The sequence below is a fragment of the Saccopteryx bilineata genome, chromosome 5 (assembly GCF_036850765.1).
Source record: "Saccopteryx bilineata isolate mSacBil1 chromosome 5, mSacBil1_pri_phased_curated, whole genome shotgun sequence".
Classification (NCBI taxonomy): Eukaryota; Metazoa; Chordata; class Mammalia; order Chiroptera; family Emballonuridae; genus Saccopteryx; species Saccopteryx bilineata.
In genome coordinates this window covers 123,104,282-123,124,317 of record NC_089494.1, presented here as the reverse complement: position 1 = coordinate 123,124,317, position 20,036 = coordinate 123,104,282, and the positions used below count along the sequence as shown (strand labels likewise).

General features: G+C 40.0%; 1 protein-coding gene across 6 annotated transcripts in view; it reads left to right on the top strand.

The window, feature by feature from the left end:
- IWS1 (interacts with SUPT6H, CTD assembly factor 1) overlaps positions 1–20,036 on the top strand; it is a 49,419-nt gene that overhangs the window by 19,677 nt on the left and 9,706 nt on the right. For 5 of the 6 annotated variants that reach the window (XM_066280379.1, XM_066280384.1, XM_066280380.1 and 2 more), the window contains exons 3-10: positions 5,396–6,422; positions 7,370–7,559; positions 8,107–8,164; positions 11,082–11,179; positions 12,591–12,741; positions 14,025–14,107; positions 15,557–15,686; positions 16,982–17,099. In XM_066280379.1, the coding sequence (XP_066136476.1) occupies positions 5,396–6,422; positions 7,370–7,559; positions 8,107–8,164; positions 11,082–11,179; positions 12,591–12,741; positions 14,025–14,107; positions 15,557–15,686; positions 16,982–17,099 (1,855 nt within the window). The remainder of the gene's footprint in view (positions 1–5,395; positions 6,423–7,369; positions 7,560–8,106; positions 8,165–11,081; positions 11,180–12,590; positions 12,742–14,024; positions 14,108–15,556; positions 15,687–16,981; positions 17,100–20,036) is intronic. The other variant, XM_066280382.1, reaches the window with a different exon arrangement.

Sequence of the window (20,036 nt, the reverse complement as noted above, 5' to 3'; positions counted from 1 at the left end):
GGACTGGGATGCAGAAGGAGCCAGATTCAAGACCCCAAGGTTGCCAGCTTGAGCGCAGGCTCATCTGGTTTGAGCAAAAGCTCACCAGCTTGGACCCAAGGTCATTGGCTCGAGCAAGGGGTCACTTGGTCTGCTGAAGGCCCGCGGTCAAGGCACATATGAGAAAGCAATCAATGAACAGCTAAGGTGTCACAACATGCAATGAAAAACTAATGATTAATGCGTCTCATCTCTCCGTTCCTGTCTGTCTGTCCCTGTCTATCCCTCTTTCTGACTCTCTGTCTCTGTAAAAAAAGAAAAGAAAATTAATTAAAAAAAAGGAACCAAGTATTCAATATGGGGATATAAGGGAGGGAATGGCTAAGCAGCTCAGCCTTCACAGGTAAGTCTGAGTCTGTTCTCTTTTTATTTTGTGTTTTGATGTACAATATTATATTACTTATGTTAGTTGCAGATATACAATATTGTGGTGTGACATTTTTTATCTTAAAATGTGATCACTTCACTAATTCTCATAATCTTCTGTCACTGTACAAATTTAATCACATTATCATTGACTGTATTTCCCTTCTGCTCCTCCCCCCACCCTTCCTTTCTAATAACCAGCCCTTTGTCTTTGTTTTCTATGAATGTGTTTTTGTTTTGAATCTTAAAGGGTGTGTGTTTTGTAAATTATAAGGTATTTTGTTATAAATGGTTAATAACATTTATTGAATGCTCACAGGTGCTGGGCTGCTTTACATAAGATATAGGTACTACTCTTAACTCCATCAGATTGAGGACATTGAAGCTTTGTGAAGTTAAAAAAATTTCTGTAGATCACACAGTACAAAGTGGCTGAGCTGAGTGGGATTTGGACCCCAGGTCGTTCTGACTCTAAAGTCCATGTTCTTAACTGTCATGTTATGTTACATAAAGTCCATGCTACTGACGGGAGAGAAAGATGGAAGAGGCTTCAAAAAGGCAGTATTTTTGTCCAGTTTTGAGACACAGAATAAGATGGGGGAAAGGTGCTCTAGGCAAAAAGAACAGCATCTGTAAAGGCATGGAGGTCACAGTGAAGTCAGTAGAGGTTCCATTGTCTGGAGTGCAGTCACAATTATTTGAAAAATGCATATTCTTTGAGCATTTCCCCAGACTTCCTGGATTAATATCTGGAGATGAGAAACACAAAAATCTGTGTGTTTTTCATCAAACCCCTCAGTTGACTCTCATTCGAAGTTTAGGAACCAGTGGCTCTGTATGGGATTGATGTGGCGAAAAGGCAGGAGTGAGTCTGAGGAGGTGTCAAGAGTTTGCTTCATTATTATAAACTCACCCTTATGACTGACGCCTTATCCAGGCGATGGCGCAGTGGATAGAGCGTTGTATTGGGACATGGAGGACCCAGGTTCAAAACCCCAACATCGCTAGCTTGAGCCCAAGGTCGCTGGCTTGAGCAAGGGGTCACTCACTCTACTGTAGCCCCTCAGTCAAGGCACATATGAGAAAGCAATCAATGAACAACTAGGGTGCCGCAACGAAGAATCGATGCTTCTCATCCCTCTCCCTTCCTGTCTGTCTGTCTCTCTGTCTCTCTCACACAAAACAAAAAAAAAACTCACCCTTTTGTACAATTATTTTCTCCAGTACTCATCAGGAGAGCTGACGGTCTGATTTTAAAGTGAACTATCTTGACAGAGGACACTGGTGTATATCCTCATTTTATCATCTCTATGCTTGCTATAAAATAATAGAGTTCCTCAAAGTCAAAGCTTTGCAGCACTCAAAAAGCTACACCAGATTAGGCATTGATTTCTTGCTAGATTTCTTACATTCTTTCATGTGCTAATTAATCTGATGAATATCGACAAACTCTAAAATGATTTCTAATATATCTTCTGGAACTAAGGTCCAATGAAACGTTTTTGAAAGTGCTCCTATAGATATTTCCTTAGAGAATCATCCGTGTGACTTGGTATTTATTGGTAAGTATTTACTAATTGATAAAGGTAGGAAGTCCAACAACAGTTTTGTGTTTGGCTGTGTTAATGGGTAAGGAACAAACAAGTGTTCTGAGTTGCTTGGTTCTTTACAGGGATTTCTACTGGACAGTCATATACTGTGAAATTTACAAGTTGATATTTGCTTTAAGACAGTTTATTATTATACTTTGTAATTTTTTAAATTTATTTTTATTGTTTAGTGAGGTGAGGGGAAGCAGAGACAGACTCCCACATGTGCCAAGACTGGGATCCACACCGCAACCCACTAGGGAGCAGTGCTTTTCCCATCTGGGGCCCTTGCTCCGTTGCAGCTGGAGCCACTTTTTTTTTTTTTTTTTTTTTAGTGCCTGAAGCAAAGGCCATGGAGCCATCCTCAGCGCCTTGGCCCACCTCCCTCCAGTCGAGCCATGGCTGCAGGAGAGGAGGAGAAGAGAGAAAAGCAAAAGAGGGAAGGGTGGAGAAGCAGATGGTCACTTCTCCTGTGTGCCCTGACCGAGAATCAAACCAAGGAAATACACTCGCTGGGCTGACACTCCACCGCTGAGCAAACCGGCCAGGGCTTATACTTTGTAATTTTAAAATGTCATTTATCCCTGCCAGACCAGGTGGTTGCGCAGTGGATAGAGCGTTGGACTGGGATGCCTAGGACCCAGGTTCGAGACCCCGAGGTTGCCAGCTTGAGCGCAGGCTCATCTGGTTTGAGCAAAGCTCACCAGTTTGGACCCAAGGTTGCTGGCTGAGCAAGGGGTTACTCAGTCTGCTGAAGGCCCGCGGTCAAGGCACATATGAGAAAGCAATCAATGAACAACTAAGGTGTCGCAATGAAAAACTAATGATTGACGCTTCTCATCTCTCTCTGTTCCTGTCTGTCCCTGTCTATCCCTCTCTCTGACTCTGCCTCTGTGAAAAAAAAAAAAATGTCAGTTATCCCTGTGTATGTTCGTTGCCCTGATTTGTTAGGAGGGTGATTATTGCAGTACGAGTGTATTCTGAGATAAATGACTAGATTGTTTATTAGGTAACTAGTAGTTATTTATAGCCATAATGTGAATGATCATAGGAAGGTGTGATGTGTTATAGGGCAGTTCTAAAGTCTCTGAGGACCCCCAGAGTGCTCAATTTCTCGTGACAGTTACAATTGGGGTATTTTTTACATTATTAAGAAAATGGCAGTTTCTACCACTGAGTTATATTGTATCTGACTTTAAAAAAACATACTTTGGATTTTTTAAAGATTTTAAACTAATTTCAGTCTAAAACCAATCTAAATTTTTTTAATATTGTTTTGATAACTTGTGCGCTTGTTTAATTTCAAATATACTCCTTTCCCAAATCTTGTGATGTCGTTGCCTAAGTGCATTCTCTAACTTGAGTCTGTTGAATAGCACTTTTTCCCCCTTTTTGCTGAATTTATTGAGGTGATAACTAGTTAACAAAATTATACAGGTTTTAGGTGCACAATTCTACAACACATCTCTGTATATAGTATTGTGTTCACCTCGCTAAGTCATGTCTGTGTCCATCACCACTTATCCCCCTATACCCTCCTCCACCCCCACAAATAGTACTTATTGCAGTAATTTCTTACCTTTTTTTCCCCACCTTGTCACAAATAGTGGATACTCCAGTTTTTATAAAACTCCTTAAAATTGATGGAATTCATAAGTTTTTTGTAATCATTATCCTATATAGTGTCCTTGTAATGGCTGCTTGTTTTGGGATGCATACATATGTTAGGAAATCTGGAATAGCTAGTAGCAGGTGGTTTCTTTCTCCTCTGTGGCGTGGTTCCCAGTGCTGTGCCCTCGCTCTGGTTATAACCCATTGAATCACTGTGTCTCATGGCATCTAATATTGCTGTGGCCAGTTGAGTTCTCTCTCAGGAATTTAAGTTTTAGATCCTAGACACTGAAATTGAGCATGGTTTGCTGACTCATTTCTAGGGTGCTAGTGGAAAGATCTTTGAGTTCCCTTTTCTAAGCTCTCTAAGCTGTCTTGGTATTCCTATCCTTCCTTTAGTCATTCATCCCACTTTGATTATGGTAAGGTTGTTCCTTTTTCTGGAAATGGTTTCTGTTATTTGCAGCTAAAATAGAGCCACACACATAGTGTTAAGAGATATGTCACAGAAAGCATTCCAAAGCCAGTTACAATTTTGCTTTTCCTCCTGCTTCAGTTGCCTCTGCTGTTATCTGTAATGTCTCTCCTTCCTATGTCAGTGATCTAGTAACTTCTTAACTCAGTTATCACAGACTAATGCACATACTTGCTGTTACAAACCTCTATCATTCAGTCTCGTGTAGATCACTTCCTGTAGGCTTTCAAAATAATCATGCATACCTTCCTAATAGTGTTATATTTGGTTGGCTCCTCATTAGGCAACAGGTCCTAAGGAGGTGGGAGGACCATTTTCAGCACAGCATTGTAAAAACATTTTATGCTGTGTATTTAGTCACTGGATTCTCTTGTCGCTTATTTTATAGCACAGTTGGTGGGTATATGCATTAGTAAAAGCTCATTGTTCCTTGGAAATTGATCTGTGTGGTAAGTTCATGTGATATCAGTAATGTATTCTAAAGAGAAATATTTACTCAATAGGCTTAATACATTCTTAACACAGCAATACTTTTACCTTTTAAACCACAATGTTATCACCGTTATTGAAAGTCAGATGCTAGATGGGGAAAATACTCCCCAGATCCTAAAACACTTTGTTATTGGTGTCTTTGGATGTTTAATTTTGTATATTTTCTTCAGTGTTTTTAAAAACATAGCTACAAAATGCATATACCAAGTTTGCATATATTTTCAGATTACTTCCAAATAACATCCTATGTCTGTATGGTTAGATTAGTCATGTTTTCCCTAAAACTTAAACTGCTACCTGGATTACTTAGATGTATGATCAAGACTACTCCAAGCCTCAATTTTCTTACCATGAACTTAATAGAGACTAACGTGGTATCTGGCTCTGATGAGGTACTTAATATAATGTTAACACACCTCTCCTTGTTTGTATAAATTCTCTTGGGAGAATATGCCTTGAGCCTTTTAAAGTTTTATATTTCTTTTCCTTAAAATAATTTTAACCTTGTAAACAAACTTGGATACATGTTTGTTTGTATTTCTTTGAAGAATATGATGGTGAAAGTTAGGCTTGCTTTCTTTTTAGCTCTTTAAATTATAAGAGTAATCGGGGTATGCTTTATATATTTGTGTTGGTGAAAGCTGCTTATCTTTTCCGCATTTTGGGATCTAAACCATGTTAGCCATTTCACAAATACTGAAGCTGACCTTCTTTAAGGTGGAGTTTTTCTATATAGGTATAGGGCAAGAATTCTACATTTAAGAATGTGTATTACTACAATTTTTTTTGCGCTTTCCTCATTTCTTCTCACTTTATTTTTCAGAATGAACCTAGTGATCGAGAAGATGGCCTCAACAAAAGACATCCTGCGACGGACTCTGAGAATGATGACCCCTCAAATCTTAATGCTAGTGACTCTGAAAGTGAGGAGCTTCAGAGGCAGAAGGACAGCGACTCTGAATCTGAAGGACATGCAGGTCCTCCTGCAAGTGACTCTGAAAATGAGGGTGTTAGTCACCCCGGGAGTGACTCTGAGAGTGAGGAGGCCAAGAGATTACCTGCTAGTGATTCTGAAAATGAGCTTCTCAATGGGCATGCAAGTGATTCAGAAAATGAAGATGTTACAAAGCATCCTGCCAGTGATTCAGAGACTGAAGAGCTCCCAAAAGGCCCTGCCAGTGACTCAGAGAGTGAGGAGCCTCCAAGGCACCAAGCCAGTGACTCTGAGAGTGAGGAGCTTCCCAAAACTCAAGTTAGTGATTCAGAAAGCGAGGAGCTTCCTAAACCTCAGGTCACTGACTCGGAAAGTGAGGAGCCTCAGAGGACTCAGGCCAGTGACTCTGAAAATGAGGAACTTCCCAAACCCCGTATTAGTGACTCTGAGAGTGAGGACCCCCCAAGGAACCAGGCCAGCGATTCTGAAAATGAGGAGCTTCCCAGACCTCGTATTAGTGACTCAGAAAGTGAGGACCCCCCAAGGAACCAGGCCAGTGACTCTGAAAATGAGGAGCTTCCCAAACCCCGAGTCAGTGACTCTGAGAGCGAGGAGCCTCAGAAGGAACCGGCCAGTGATTCGGACACTGAGGAGGCCTCCAGACACCAACAGAAGCTAGAGTCAGATGATGACAGTGAAGGGGAGAACAAGGGGGAGGAGACAGAGATGCAGAATAACGTCTTCAATTCAGACAGCCATGTAGACAGGAAGAGGTTTCACAGTTCTGACAGCGAGGAGGAGGAACCTAAAAGGCCAAAAATTGACAGTGACGAAGATGAAGAAAAGGAGGGGAAGGAGGAGAAAGCAGTGAAGCGAAAAGCTGCTGTCCTTTCGGATAGTGAAGAAGAGAAAGCATGTAAGGAGTTATTTTGGGCTATATATCCATAGCTTCACTCACTGTCTCAGCTAGTAAGTGTAAAGCCGGTGTCCTTTTCTGGAATGTTAGATCTATATACTCTTATTCAACTTGAAGTTCTGAAGTATCACCAGGACACTGGTTTTCCTGATTTTCATTGACAAATCTTAATACTAAATTTCTTTTGAGTTGTGCTAGCAGCATTTCTTAAGTTCTGACTGCCTCAAAATGATGAACTAGACTGAATTTCAATGGGAATATGAAAGATTTAGTATTTTTACTGAAAAGGGTAATATATCAAAGAACTTTGTTTATCTCAAGTTTTAACCAGAGTTAGCTGTGGGACCCTAGATGCTGGCCAGTGACAGAGCTCTCCTGTGACACGCCTCTTTATTTAGACTCTGGAGCTACAGGGTATTTTCATCTTTGCTATCTGATTTTTTTTAAATTTTTTTATAAAAGTTAATGTTTTTTGGAAAAGACATACTCCTTGTAACCTGGACATTGTTATAGGAGAAGAAGGAAGAGTCCTACACATGCCAGTTACTAAGGGAGATGAGAAATCCCAGACTAACCAATGACCGTCAAGGACATGGGGAGTCCACTAAGGAATATCTCACCGTTTTAATTCTGCTGTTACTAAGTGACATAGAAGGTGCTCTGATTATGTTTTATTTTCCCCAAAGGGAAAGGTAGTTGTTGACGTTGTGATGCCCATTTTTAGATTAATGACTTCATTCTTTGTCTTTTGTCTTTTGGTGACTTTTTTCTAAACCATAACAAATAATTATAAGGTGACTCTGAATGAACCTTATAGTTATTTTTTTAATTCTAAACTGTGTCAGGAAGCCTTTGATTTTTGTCCATACTGCCATTAAGTACCTGTTGCTCTTAGTCATTCAGTGACTATGACGGAGTAAAGTTAATGATGATTTCTTTTTCTGCAGCAGCAAAGAAGAGTCGTGTTGTCTCAGATGCAGAGGACTCGGACAGTGATGTTGCGTCAGACAAATCAGGTGGGAGGGGGAAGACTGCAGCATCCGACAGTGATGAAGGAGCAGGGAAGGAGCTGTCCGACAAGAAAAATGAAGAGAAGGATCTGTTTGGGAGTGACAGTGAGTCAGGGAATGAAGAAGAGTAAGTGACATGACATGCATTTTTAGAGGTTCATGTAAGTTGGTAGGAAGCAGTTTGTCCTTGTTTTTTTCAGCTTGTTTTAACATTTTGTGTTGAGTTGTAATACTCTCCTGTCTAATTGCATGACATTGGGTGGTTCAGCAGTTAGGTCCTAACCTTTGAAACATACTGCAACATGGATGAATCTCAAAAAGACTACTTTCACAAAGTCAAAACAAGTGGTCTATTCCCACTTATGTGAAGTTTAGGAACAGGTAACACTGATCTGGTGATAGAAATCGGAATAGTGATTGGCTCTAGGATGGACGTTGATGTGGGGAACTGATGAGAAAGGACCTGAGTGAACTTCCTGGGGAGATGGCATTGTTCTATATCTTAATTAGGGTGTGGTTAATTAAATGTGTACTTGTGCCAAAACCCATTAAAATGGATAGAAGAATGGCACATTTTACTATATGTAAATTATACCCTATTAGAAAAAAAATTTAGGTTCCTATGTAGATGAGAAGAAAGAGATGAACAGTTTTTATATTTCCCTCCCATCTAGAAATCTCATTGCAGACATATTTGGAGAATCTGGTGATGAAGAGGAGGAAGAATTTACAGTAAGTATCAGCAGTTCTTCCTTTGTGACTCTGCTTGTTTTGTTTGTTTTTATGGCACTGGTTCTTCAGTTGGTAATTCCAATAAGAAATAAACAATGAGGATGTGTTTAATAAGGCACTCTAGAACACAGGGATTCAGAACATGAAATAATAGGGTCTGCAAAGGCATACAGGGAGAATGACAGGCAAAATTGAATTAAGGGGGTAGGGATCACATTAAGAGACAACAAAAAGCACGTTATAGTGCTAAAGAGAGTCACAATAGTTACAGCACTTAATTAGCAAAATGTCCTTGTCATGAGAGGAGCACGGATATCACATGAAGATATAGTAAAATAGGGACATTTTAAATTCAGCCAGAGGCGGGGAATTACATTCAGGAAAAGAGGCAACAATTAACACTGACAGCTGACTTCTCAACAGAAACAATAGAATCCAATAACTGGAAACTTAGAATTCTGTTATACTTGGCAAAATCACTTTTCAGGAATGAATATTCCCTCATTTCATCTTAGCAATATAAGGACATTCTAAAGGCAGAATGAAAATCTCAAATGGAAGATCAGGCATACAGGAGAGAAAAAGCAACAAAACTATGGGGATAGGTTTAAATGAGCATAGTCTAGAAAAAACAAAGTCACATCTGGTGTGGCTTGAAATATATGCAGAGTTAAATGACATGACTGCAGTAACAAATTGGGAATGACTTGGGATTGAAGTGTTCACAGGCCTTTGCCAGTGTTTGTGAAAGTACAATGGACTTTGATAAATTAGGGTACCCATTGTAATCTTTAAAATGATCACTAAAAAGATGAATGGAGGGGGGAAACGGAATAATAAAAGCTAATCGATTCAATAAAAAGCAAGAAAAGAGGGAGAAAAGAAAGGAAGAAGTTACCCAGCAGGCATTTGAGAGCCTGTGTGCCAGAGGCTGTGTGGACATGGCACTCATGGAGCGCCTACTCAGTGAAACAACATTTCACAAGAATAAGAAATGTTTCCTGAGTTTGGAGAGTTAATGTAAGCTTTGTTATAGGCTCATTTCAGTGAGGAAAACATATTTCCCAACAACCACTGGGAATGTCTTTCTAAATAAGACATAAAAAGTTAGAAACTATACAGAAAAGATTGACTGTTTCAATTACATTAAAAAAAAAGTTATGCCTGGAAAACATTACCATAAACAAAAGCAAACTGTACAAATTAAGGATTGTATACTTCCTGTCACAAAGAGCTCATTTTCTTAATTTGTAAGGAGGTTTTTTTTTTCACAAATAAGGCAAAGATCGAATAGAAAAATAATCAGAGGATATTAAGAGTTCACAGAGAATTAGAAACAGATTTTATACATGAAAGAAATTCCCAGTCTTTATCACAATATGAGAGTGCAAAGAAAGCCACACAGGTGCTCTTTTTTCTCAGTCCAGAGGTGGGCAAGTGTCAATGTCTGATAACCTACGACAGTCAGAAAACAAGTGTATTCATGTCTTACTGCAAGGAAGGTTCATTGGCCTAACCTCTACGGGAGACATACCTAAATGTCAGTAGGGAAATGTCTAGAACAGTGGTAGTCAACCTGGTCCCTATTGCCCACTAGTGGGCATTCCAGCTTTCATGGTGGGCGGTAGCAGAGCAACCAAAGTATAAATAAGAAGATTTAGCTATGCCTGACCTGGGATGGCGCAGTGGATAAATCATCGACCTGGAATGCTGAGGTCACTGGTTCAATACCCTGCGCTTGCCTGGTCAAGGCACATGGGAGTTGAAGCTTCCTGCTCCTTCCTCCTTCCTCTCTCTTCTCTCTCTCTCTCTCTCTCTTTCAAAAATGAATAAATAAAAAAATTGAAAAAAAAAGATTTAGCTGTAGGAAGTTTTTGTTTTGTTTTTGTATTTTTCTGAAGCTGGAAATGGGGAGAGACAGTCAGACAGACTCCCGCATGCGCCCGACCGGGATCCACCCAGCACGCCCACCAGGGGGGGCGCTGTGCCCACCAGGGGGCGATGCTCTGCCCCTCCGGGGCGTCGCTCTGCCGTGACCAGAGCCACTCTAGCGCCTGGGGCAGAGGCCAAGGAGCCATCACCAGCACCCGGGCCATTTTTGCTCCAATGGAGCCTCGGCTGCGGGAGGGCAAGAGAGAGACAGAGAGGAAGGAGGGGGAGGGGGGGTGGAGAAGCAAATGGGCGCTTCTCCTCTGTGCCCTGGCCGGGAATCGAACCCGGGTCCCCCGCACGCCAGGCCGACACTCTACCGCTGAGCCAACCGGCCAGGGCCTAGTAAGTTGTTTTATAAAGATTTATTCTGCCAAACTTAGCGAAAATCGACATAAAGTACTTGGTAAGTAATTATTATTTGCTTTAATTTGCTGTAACTCTGCTTTATGCATTTTATAAAGTAAAGTTACTTCCCTATTTTCTAAATCACCATTACTGTGGAACTGGTGGGCGGTTAGAAAATTTTACTACTAACAAAGATACAAAAGTGGGCGGTAGGTATAAAAAGGTTTGACTACCTTAGGTCTAGACAAACCGTGATTACAGTCATGTGATGAAATAATCTAAAGCCTTACAAAGAATGAGGCTCCTCTGTGCTGATACGATTTGGTCTTCCAACTTGACTGTCACCTGTGGGAAGTGCCTAACAGTGTACTGTGCCAGTGTGCATAGCACTGTGCTGCCATCTGTGTAATACATGCACGCGTACTTACATAAATGGTCATGTCCAGAAGGGACACGAGAGAGCTAATCACACCAGTGGCTAGATTGGGGGGGGCCTTTTTGCTATATACTTTTAGATACCTGTTTAATTTTTGTTCTTTATGAATGTATTTCAGCTAAAGTACAAAAATTAAGAGCAGTTACACAGAAGAAAATCTGTAATGTGGTTGTGATAACTCTGGCTAATTTACCCTGCTTGTAGGGTTTCAACCAAGAAGATTTGGAAGAAGAAAAAAGTGAAACACGTGTAAAAGAAGCTGAAGAGTCAGATTCTGATGATAACATAAAGAGAGGAAAGCAGTAAGTCTGTTTTATTTAAAGAGATTTTTTTTGGGGGCAGCAGAGAGGAGGGTGGAAGAGGGAGGGACAGACAGGAAAGGAGAAAGATAAGCATCAATTCCTAGTTGTGGTGCCTTAGTTGTTCATTGATTGCTTTCTCATATGTGCTTTAACCTGGGGCTCCAGCTGAACTAGTGACCCCTTACTCAAGCCAGCAACCTTTGGGCTCAAGCCAGTGGCCATGGGTCATGTCTGTGATCTCACATTTAAGCTGGCGACCTTGAGATTCGAACCTGGGTCCTCGGCATCTTAGGCTGATACTCTGTCCACTGTGCTACCACCTGGTCAGGCCAAAAGGAAGTTTTTTAAATAGAATATAAAAATGGGAGACTATCAAACTTTGTTTTTATTTTGGCTTCTGATTAAGTATAGGAAGGAATCCGTTCATTTTTCTCCCTTCTACTTCTCATATACTGTGCTGTCCAAAAATGATTTGCTCTTTTTATTTGCCCTGTGCTCAGCTGTCATAATCTGTGGAGTTCCATGGTACTGGGCTCTAAATTTATATCTCACCAAGTAAGCTCTTCAGAAAATGTGCTAAGAAAAGCTGATTGGTGGTCCTGATGAGAATAAAGCTAAAGTCTTAATTTTAAAATATTACTTGATTGTATTTTACATACTTTTGTTGAGATGGTTGTAATATGTTCAGAAAAATCTGTTATCCTGAAAGATGCCAAACATGGAGTGATTCATTAGCTACTGCTTACAGTTGTCAAAATAATGATTAAAAAACTAGTTTTCTTTTTAATTTTTGTGACATGCTGACGGAGTTTTGTAGTTTCTTTGAAAATTAAATGATCACTTAAATCACATCTCATATGTTAGTGGCAGAGCAGGAGTTATCTTTCTCTTCAGTGGTTTAGGGCAAACCTGTAAAGGTCTGAGGCTCTCAGCAGGTCTATAGATGCCCAGTCACATCATGTTTTAGTTGTATCACTGAGAAGCAGCAGTTTATTTTTCTTTTTTTCTACTTAAGCTATAGAAGACAAAAATACCCAAATGATCAAATATTTCTCTTATCTTCTCCCAAAAGGCAGTGTAGCTAAAAACTGAACCATGGAATCAAGGCAGTGTCCCCTGGAAGAGAACTTGAAATTTGAAATGTTGTTTCTCAAGCTGATATGTGAAGTGTTAATATGGTGTATGAAAAGTTTAGGGCCAGTAGTGTTAAGTGTATAACAGTACAGAGGTTGAACTTGAACTCTAGGATCACATACTCTTGTAGAAGCAAGTTACAAGTATTTGTACTTTAAAAGAAGGTAGCACTCCATTGGCTTGGGGTTAAGAAAGTTAGTGGTTCTTAACTGTGGTCAGAGGAAATGTATACTTAAAAGGCAGTTTGTATATTACTTGATTTTGTGTTACTGCCTAGCATGGACTTTCTGTCGGATTTTGAGATGATGTTGCAGCGGAAAAAGAGCATGAGCGGCAAGCGCAGACGCAATCGTGATGGCGGTACTTTCATAAGCGATGCGGATGATGTGGTGAGCGCCATGATCACCAAGATGAATGAGGCTGCTGAGGTGAGCGGCTCCCACAGCGCCACCTATTTTCTGGCACTGTTAGTGTGGCTTGTTCGTTTGTCTTTTAGCTTAACCCTTGGCTTAACCTTTGAGTAGTGAGTTTTTTTCATGCTCACTGACCCCCAGGATTGAGGGTTTTTGTTGTTTTTTTGTTTTGTTTTCAAAAAATGAAATTAGTTCCAGTTTTATTAACTTAAAATTATATTTGTTTGATAACCAATTTGTGGAAACAAGAAGAACATACATTCGCCTTTTTTTTAATGTTGCCTTACACATTTTAAAAATAAATCGATCGTAGTCTGGATGGTCAGGAGGCATGAGGACGTACATGAACATTCGTGCTACTCAAAGGGTTAAAATAAACTATATTCAAAACACTTGGTTTTTTGTAATGAAGTATTTACTGTTCTAAATTTTAAGCTCGGAAATAATTGTAATTGCTTAGTAACATGTTTAGAAAAAAGTGAAAAGAGCCTTTTTATGGGGGAATGATTTTGCTCTCAAGGTTGGCTGGTTTACCACAAAGTTTGATGTTCCTTCACATATAAAAAAATAATTAACTCATGTTTATTATGTTATAAACTTATGTCATTGTTTTGCCTCTGATTAAGCGATTGCATTTAACTCATTGTGTGTTAAAATTCTTCCCTATTTTTAATTGACCAAGTATTACATTTAAAAACAAGTTCTGATCTTTTGGAAACACTTGCTGAAGTATTTATGCATTCAGTGGTATTGGTCTAGGATTTGTTTTGAATTAATTCAAGGTTGAGTGAGTGGAAATAGCTAGACTAATAGCTAAAATAAGACTGACCAGGTGTGTTTAATTGTTGAAATGTACATGCCAAGTATATTTTTCTGTTTACTGTTTGTAGAATTTGATATTTTTCATAACTTAAAAAATGCTCAAGTAAATACTGGAACTCTTTAATAGCATTCCATTATCATACACTCCTCCTAGCAGGAAAGTTATTTCTGATGATAACCCAAATTTTTCCAGGTATGATGTTGTACCTTAAATGAACTCTGAAATTTTAAAGTTATGCCAGTATTTTAAATTAGGATTGTTTCAATTTGTAATTGTTAAAGCTATTCTAGTAGTTTTATGTGTTTGATTGACATAGATACAGAATTTGGGGCTCTACCAAAGGTCCACTTCTAACTTAATTTCCTTTCTTGTAGGAAAAATTGTTTCTTAGAAATTGCTGCTTTATTTTACAGTGGTTGTAACTTGTTATTAAACAATGACATTTTTCTTTTTTTTAAATCTTCTTCCTGGATAGGAAGACAGACAGTTGAACAATCAAAAAAAACCAGCACTGAAAAAATTAACATTATTACCTACTGTGGTTATGCACCTTAAAAAGTAAGTATTTTATTGAAAAAAAAATTTTCCTTTTAATGGAGTGGTAGTCAAATTATGTACTGGGATAGAGATATTAAAGAACGATTGCTTTTTATCAATTCATAGAAAAACAATAATGACTAGAATTTTCTATATTATGTTACTTAAGTCTCACAGATTTCTTTTAAACTTTGATGCCTGATGCAAACAACTAATAGCAAACTGATACTAATGAAAGAAAAACTTGGAAGCCACTAATTTTGTTCTTTATAGACAGTTTTTTGTCTAGTAAAAATTACATCTGTTTTGCCACTGTGAATGAGAACAGAGCACATTCTGGGAGCCTAAAGCACTCACTACGCAAGGCACATGTGGCCTGTTATATCATGAACTGTCATTGGTCCCTCTGGAATGACCCTTCTTTGATTAGATCATTGTTAACCAAGATCTCTCATTGTTTTGCTCACTTGCTGTAATAATTTGATTTTTCCTTGAACCTAGCCACAGCATACTTATAATGTCTGTAGAGAAATGCATTAGCACACCAATGCTCTAATAGCATTGTCTAGGATTTCTACTAGAAAATTGCTGCCTTTGTTTATCCCAACAGACCGAATGATCTGTGGCAGACTTCCTATGCATAATATTGTCATGTTTTCTGTTAACATAATTGATTCTAGGACAGTGCATAAAGTGGAATTTAACCATCAGTATTTTGTTGGTATTTTTTCTAATAGGCGAATGGTATTCTCCCTGGTGTCTTGCAGTTCTGAGTTTTCTTTCACCTGAACAGTGTCAGAATCACTGTTCTGATAGATTAAACATTGGCTTTGTAGTTGTAATAATTGGAGTTCGTTATCTTAGTGTTTGTTCCACTTATATTAGCATTAACCTACTCTTGTGTGATTTGGGTTTGTTTTGTTTTTAACAAGTCATCTTTGCCTTTCAAGTCTTTGAAAATAGGGACTAATTTTCATACTGCTTTTGAAACCTGTGAATAAGGTATTCAGTGAAGAATAAATATTGGTGCCTGACCAGCCGGTGGCACGTGGATAGAGCGTTGGACTGGGATGCCAAGGACCCAGGTTCGAGACCCCGAGGTCACCAGCTTGAGCTCGTGGTTTGAGCAAAAAGTCACCCCCTTGGACCCAAGGTCCAAGGGGGTTACTCTGTCTGCTAAAGGCCCATGGTCAAGCACATACGAGAAACAATCAATGAACAACTAAGGTGTCGCAATACGCAACAAAAAACTAATGATTGATGCTTCTCATCTCTTCGTTCCTGTCTGTCCCTGTCTATCCCTCTCTCTGACTCTGTCTCTGTTAAAAAAAAAAAAAAAAAAAAGAATGAATGTATGAGTAACTCTGTAGGAAGAATTTTTGAAAACATCACTAAATAAGAAAATCAAAGGAAGATATAGTAGCCCAAACATACATAGACTTGACTTTTTTTTTTTAATTATTTTTGCAGGCAGGACCTTAAAGAAACATTTATTGACAGTGGTGTGATGTCTGCCATCAAAGAGTGGCTCTCACCTCTACCAGACAGGAGTTTGCCAGCACTGAAGATCCGAGAAGAGCTGTTGAAGATTCTGCAAGAGGTTAAAGGCAGATAATCTGTTTGCTCTTCATTAATTATTTAGTGCAGGGGTAGTCAACCTTTTTATATTTACGGCCCACTTTTGTATCTCTGTTAGTAGTAAAATTCTCTAACCACCCACCGGCTCCACAGTAATGGTGATTTAGAAAGTAGGGAAGTAACTTTACTTTATAAAATTTATAAAGTAGAGTTACAGCAAGTTAAAACATATACTAATAATTACTTACCAAGTACTTTATGTCGGATTTTCACTAAGTTTGGCAGAATAAATCTTTATAAAACAACTTACTATAGTTAAATCTTATCTATTTATTTATACTTTGGTTGCTCCACTATTGCCCACCATGAAAGCTGGAATGCCCACTAGTGGGCGGTAGGGACCAGGTTGACTACCACTGCTCTAGTATGTTTTGTATTACTGCAGCTTCTGTATTTTCCATGCATTTATACGTTTTCTCTGCCATAACCTGCCAGAACAAGGGCTTTATTCAGTATATTTTTAGGGAACATACCAAAATAAAATGAGTATAAAGGAAAGCCTGTCAGCTGACCGGTGGTGATTCAGTGGATAGAGTGTCGACCCAAAGCACCAAGGTCGCCAGCTCGATTCCAGGGTCACTTGCTGAGTCCTGGGGTTGCCAGCTTGAGCCTGGGGTCAAGGCACATATGAGAAGCAATCTGTGGATGTACAACTAAAGTAGAACGAGTTGATGCTTCTCTCTCTCTCTCTCTCTCTCTATCACTCTTTCTCTTCCCTCCTTTTTCTTCCCCTCTCTTAAAAAAAAGAGACCTGATAAACTTTATGTACCTGTATTATTGAAGGAAATAGATCCCGGAGTAGCTGTGGTTAATCTGTAGAGTAGTGTAGTACAGTGTGTTTGGGGAAGAATTTGAAGTAAAAAGAGCATCAGTGTCAGAATCAGGTAAACTTGCACTGGACTTCTGAGCTAGGCCACTTTCCCATGGCTGTGTCACCTTGGGCAAGCTGCTTCACTTCTACAGGAACCTCCTGTTTGCTAGGTGTTCTCGTTTCTGGTAACCGACCTACAGGGAGCTGTATTGTGTCCTCATGCTGTTAATTTTTACTTGGACTTAGAAGAAATACTGAACTCACAACTCTTGATGTGAACACAAAATATCTTTGTGTTCAGTGTCTGTAGATCCTGAAAATGGAGGGTTTTTTTTGTTACTCATTTTATTGTGAATGAACCAGGCTGAGGATCCTCTAGAATAGATGGAAGGACTGCCAGTTTCCAAGTGATTAATGCATGTGTGTGTGTGTGTTTATGTTCTCAGTTGCCCAGTGTGAGCCAAGAGACCCTGAAGCACAGTGGGATCGGACGGGCAGTGATGTATCTCTACAAACATCCCAAGGAGTCAAGGTCCAACAAGGACATGGCAGGGAAACTAATCAGTATGTACACTTTTTGGTATTAATGTGTATATAAAAGCTAACTGTATCAACACTATTATTCATTTAAAATGAATCAGTGAATAGAAAAAAAATTTGGTAATTTCTTATAAGTACCAGCTTTTCCCTCTTAGACTTAAAACTCTTCTCAGTATATTGACCTATGCAATCCAATATTTTTGTGTTTATGTGTGTGTGAGAGAGACAGACAGGCAGACAGGCAGAAAGGGACAGACAGGAAGGGAGAAAGATGAGAAGCATCAGTTCTTCGTTGTGGCACCTTAGTTGTTCATTGATTGCTTTTTCATATGTGCCTTGACCTGGGGGCTACAGCAAACTAAGTGACTGGCCCCTTGCTCAAGCCAGTGACCTTAGGTTCAAGCTGGCGAGCTGTGCTTAACACTCAAGCCAGTGACCTTGGGGTTTCGAACCTGGCTCCTTTGCGTCCTACTGACACTCTATCTACTGCACCACCGCCTGGTCAGGCACAATCCAATCTTTTTTTTTTTTTTTTTTTTTTTTCGCAATTTGCCTTTAATGTGAAGGAGGCCTTGTTTTCACGGTGTGGCAGCTTTCAGGGGTTTTAATCTCAAAGTGGCTGATCAATTTAAGGTAAGTGGCAGGCATTTGGCCTGGTTCCCAGGCTTTGCTTTGCTGCTCTGAGAAAAGAAAGGATTCAGTCAGACACACAGACAACAGGCATCATCAGCGGCTCCCACATTCCAAGCATTTTAACACAGATTAGGTTGGCATGATTCTACTGTTTACTGAAATCTCCTAGGTGTTGCATTTTTCCTTCTCCTTGCCCTGGTTATCCAGGATGGTTTTCTCCGGTCAGGACCTTCATATGCCAAATAGCTTGCAGGGCTTCAGTAGAGTCTTCTGATAATCTCGGTACAGCAACTCGCCACACAGCCGCTTACACTCCACTCCTAAGTCCACGATGTCGATCTTGCTGCAAGACATGTGATGCGAATCAGGGGCCGGTCTTTTGTTCCTGCTCCCCTCATGGCCTAGTTGAGCCTTTGGGTAAAGAAGGCAAGGATATTCTTGAGGCATTTCACCACAGCCAGCTTGCTCTGCTCCAGGTCTCCGAGCATCTTCCTGGCAGGGGCTGTTCTCAGGGTCTTGTAGTTGATACTACAATCCAATCTTAAATATAGCAAGTAACATGATGCATTTTCTAGTTATGGATCAAGAGCATATAGTGAGGGAAGCATTATAATACAGACCCTACTGTTTTTACCTGGTTCAAATCCTGGGTCCAACACCTACCTTACTGCATAGCCCTGGACTCATGGTTCAAGCTCTAAGCCTCTGTAAAATGGAGAATTTTGTGTTTACCTTGCATATATGTAAAGATTAAATGAGAGAGGCTAGGTAAAGCACAGTGCCTAGAACCGGGTCCTCAGGAAATGTTAGACACTGCTGCTATTATTGTTGCTTTTATAATGGTCTTCCAAGCCTTTTGTGTTCTTATTTAATGATACCAGAGGACTCTAACTGAAATTCATCTAATCAGTTGCCATATTGTTCATGAAATCCTTTAGTATTAAAAATAAAAAATGAGCATTGTTCTCATCCTCCTCTTCCTATGCTCTGTTTTGGAAAGGGACTTTTAAGAGTATCAAAAGCTTTTAGGGAAAACTTAAATTTTTTAATAAACCAGAAAAGTAGTATACCTTTGATCTTGCTAATAATCTGTAATTACTACCTATTTAATAATAAACTTTTGATGTTCTTATGCAGTGGTTTTTGGCCCTCTTTTTGCCATAGACTGAGAGAAGCAGAATATTCCCATTGATAAAGTCCTTTACCTGGAAAAATCACACTCCTGGCTCATTAGCACAGTGATTCTGAATCCAGAGGTAGTTTCCAAAGGTATTCAGAACACCCGCCCTAAGACTCCCTGCTTCCTTATTAGTTTGACAATACCCATATTCTGTCTGTAAAGATCTTTTATTGTTTTTGATAGTGTAGTAAATGCAACAAAAGCTACATTGTGTTTCAAAATAAAAGCACAGTATTAGCACCTTTGGACTTGACTAAGCAGCAGCAGGCCTGTAGTACTTTTTTCATGTTCATCTTAGCAGCTATCTTAGATTTAATGAAGTAAAGATTCTACACCTGTACTATTAAAATGTAATTTTTAAAGATTAAGCCATTTTTACAAAGGGGCCTTTTTTTTTTAAGTGGGTTGAAAAATTTCAAGATTTTCTATTTTCAGTAAAGTAGAAATTAGACTGTCTTCTTTTGTGTGTGTGTGTGTGTATTTTTCTGAAGCTGGAAACGGGGAGAGACAGTCAGACAGACTCCCGCATGCGCCCGACCGGGATCCACCCGGCACGCCCACCAGGGGCGATGCTCTGCCCACCGGGGGGCGATGCTCTGCCCCTCCAGGGCGTCGCTCTGTTGGGACCAGAGCCACTCTAGCGCCTGGGGCAGAGGCCAAGGAGCCATCCCCAGCACCCGGGCCATCTTTGCTCCAATGGAGCCTCGCTGCAGGAGGGGAAGAGAGAGACAGAGAGGAGGAGAGGGGGAGGGGTGGAGAAGCAGATGGGTACTTCTCCTGTGTGCCCTGGCCGGGAATCGAACCCGGGACTTCTGCACGCCAGGCCGACACTCTACCACTGAGCCAACCGGCCAGGGCCATTTATTAAGTATCAGCAGAGCTTGTTGATGACTCTCAAAGTGAATCATATATGACTTGTTAAAACTCTGGTGGTTACAAGTTTAAACGATCTTTATACTGAATTTTCTGAATCAGCTGTAGCTGGTTGTGATGTGGGTATTAACGCTGTGCCTATCGTGAAAATGATCTTGGTCCTGGATGGTAGCGTGGGCCTGGCCTGTGGAAGTCCCAGGTTCAATTCCCTGTCAGGGCACACAGGAAAAGTGACACCCTTCCCCCCTGCTTCTCTTCCCCTTCTCTCTCTCTCT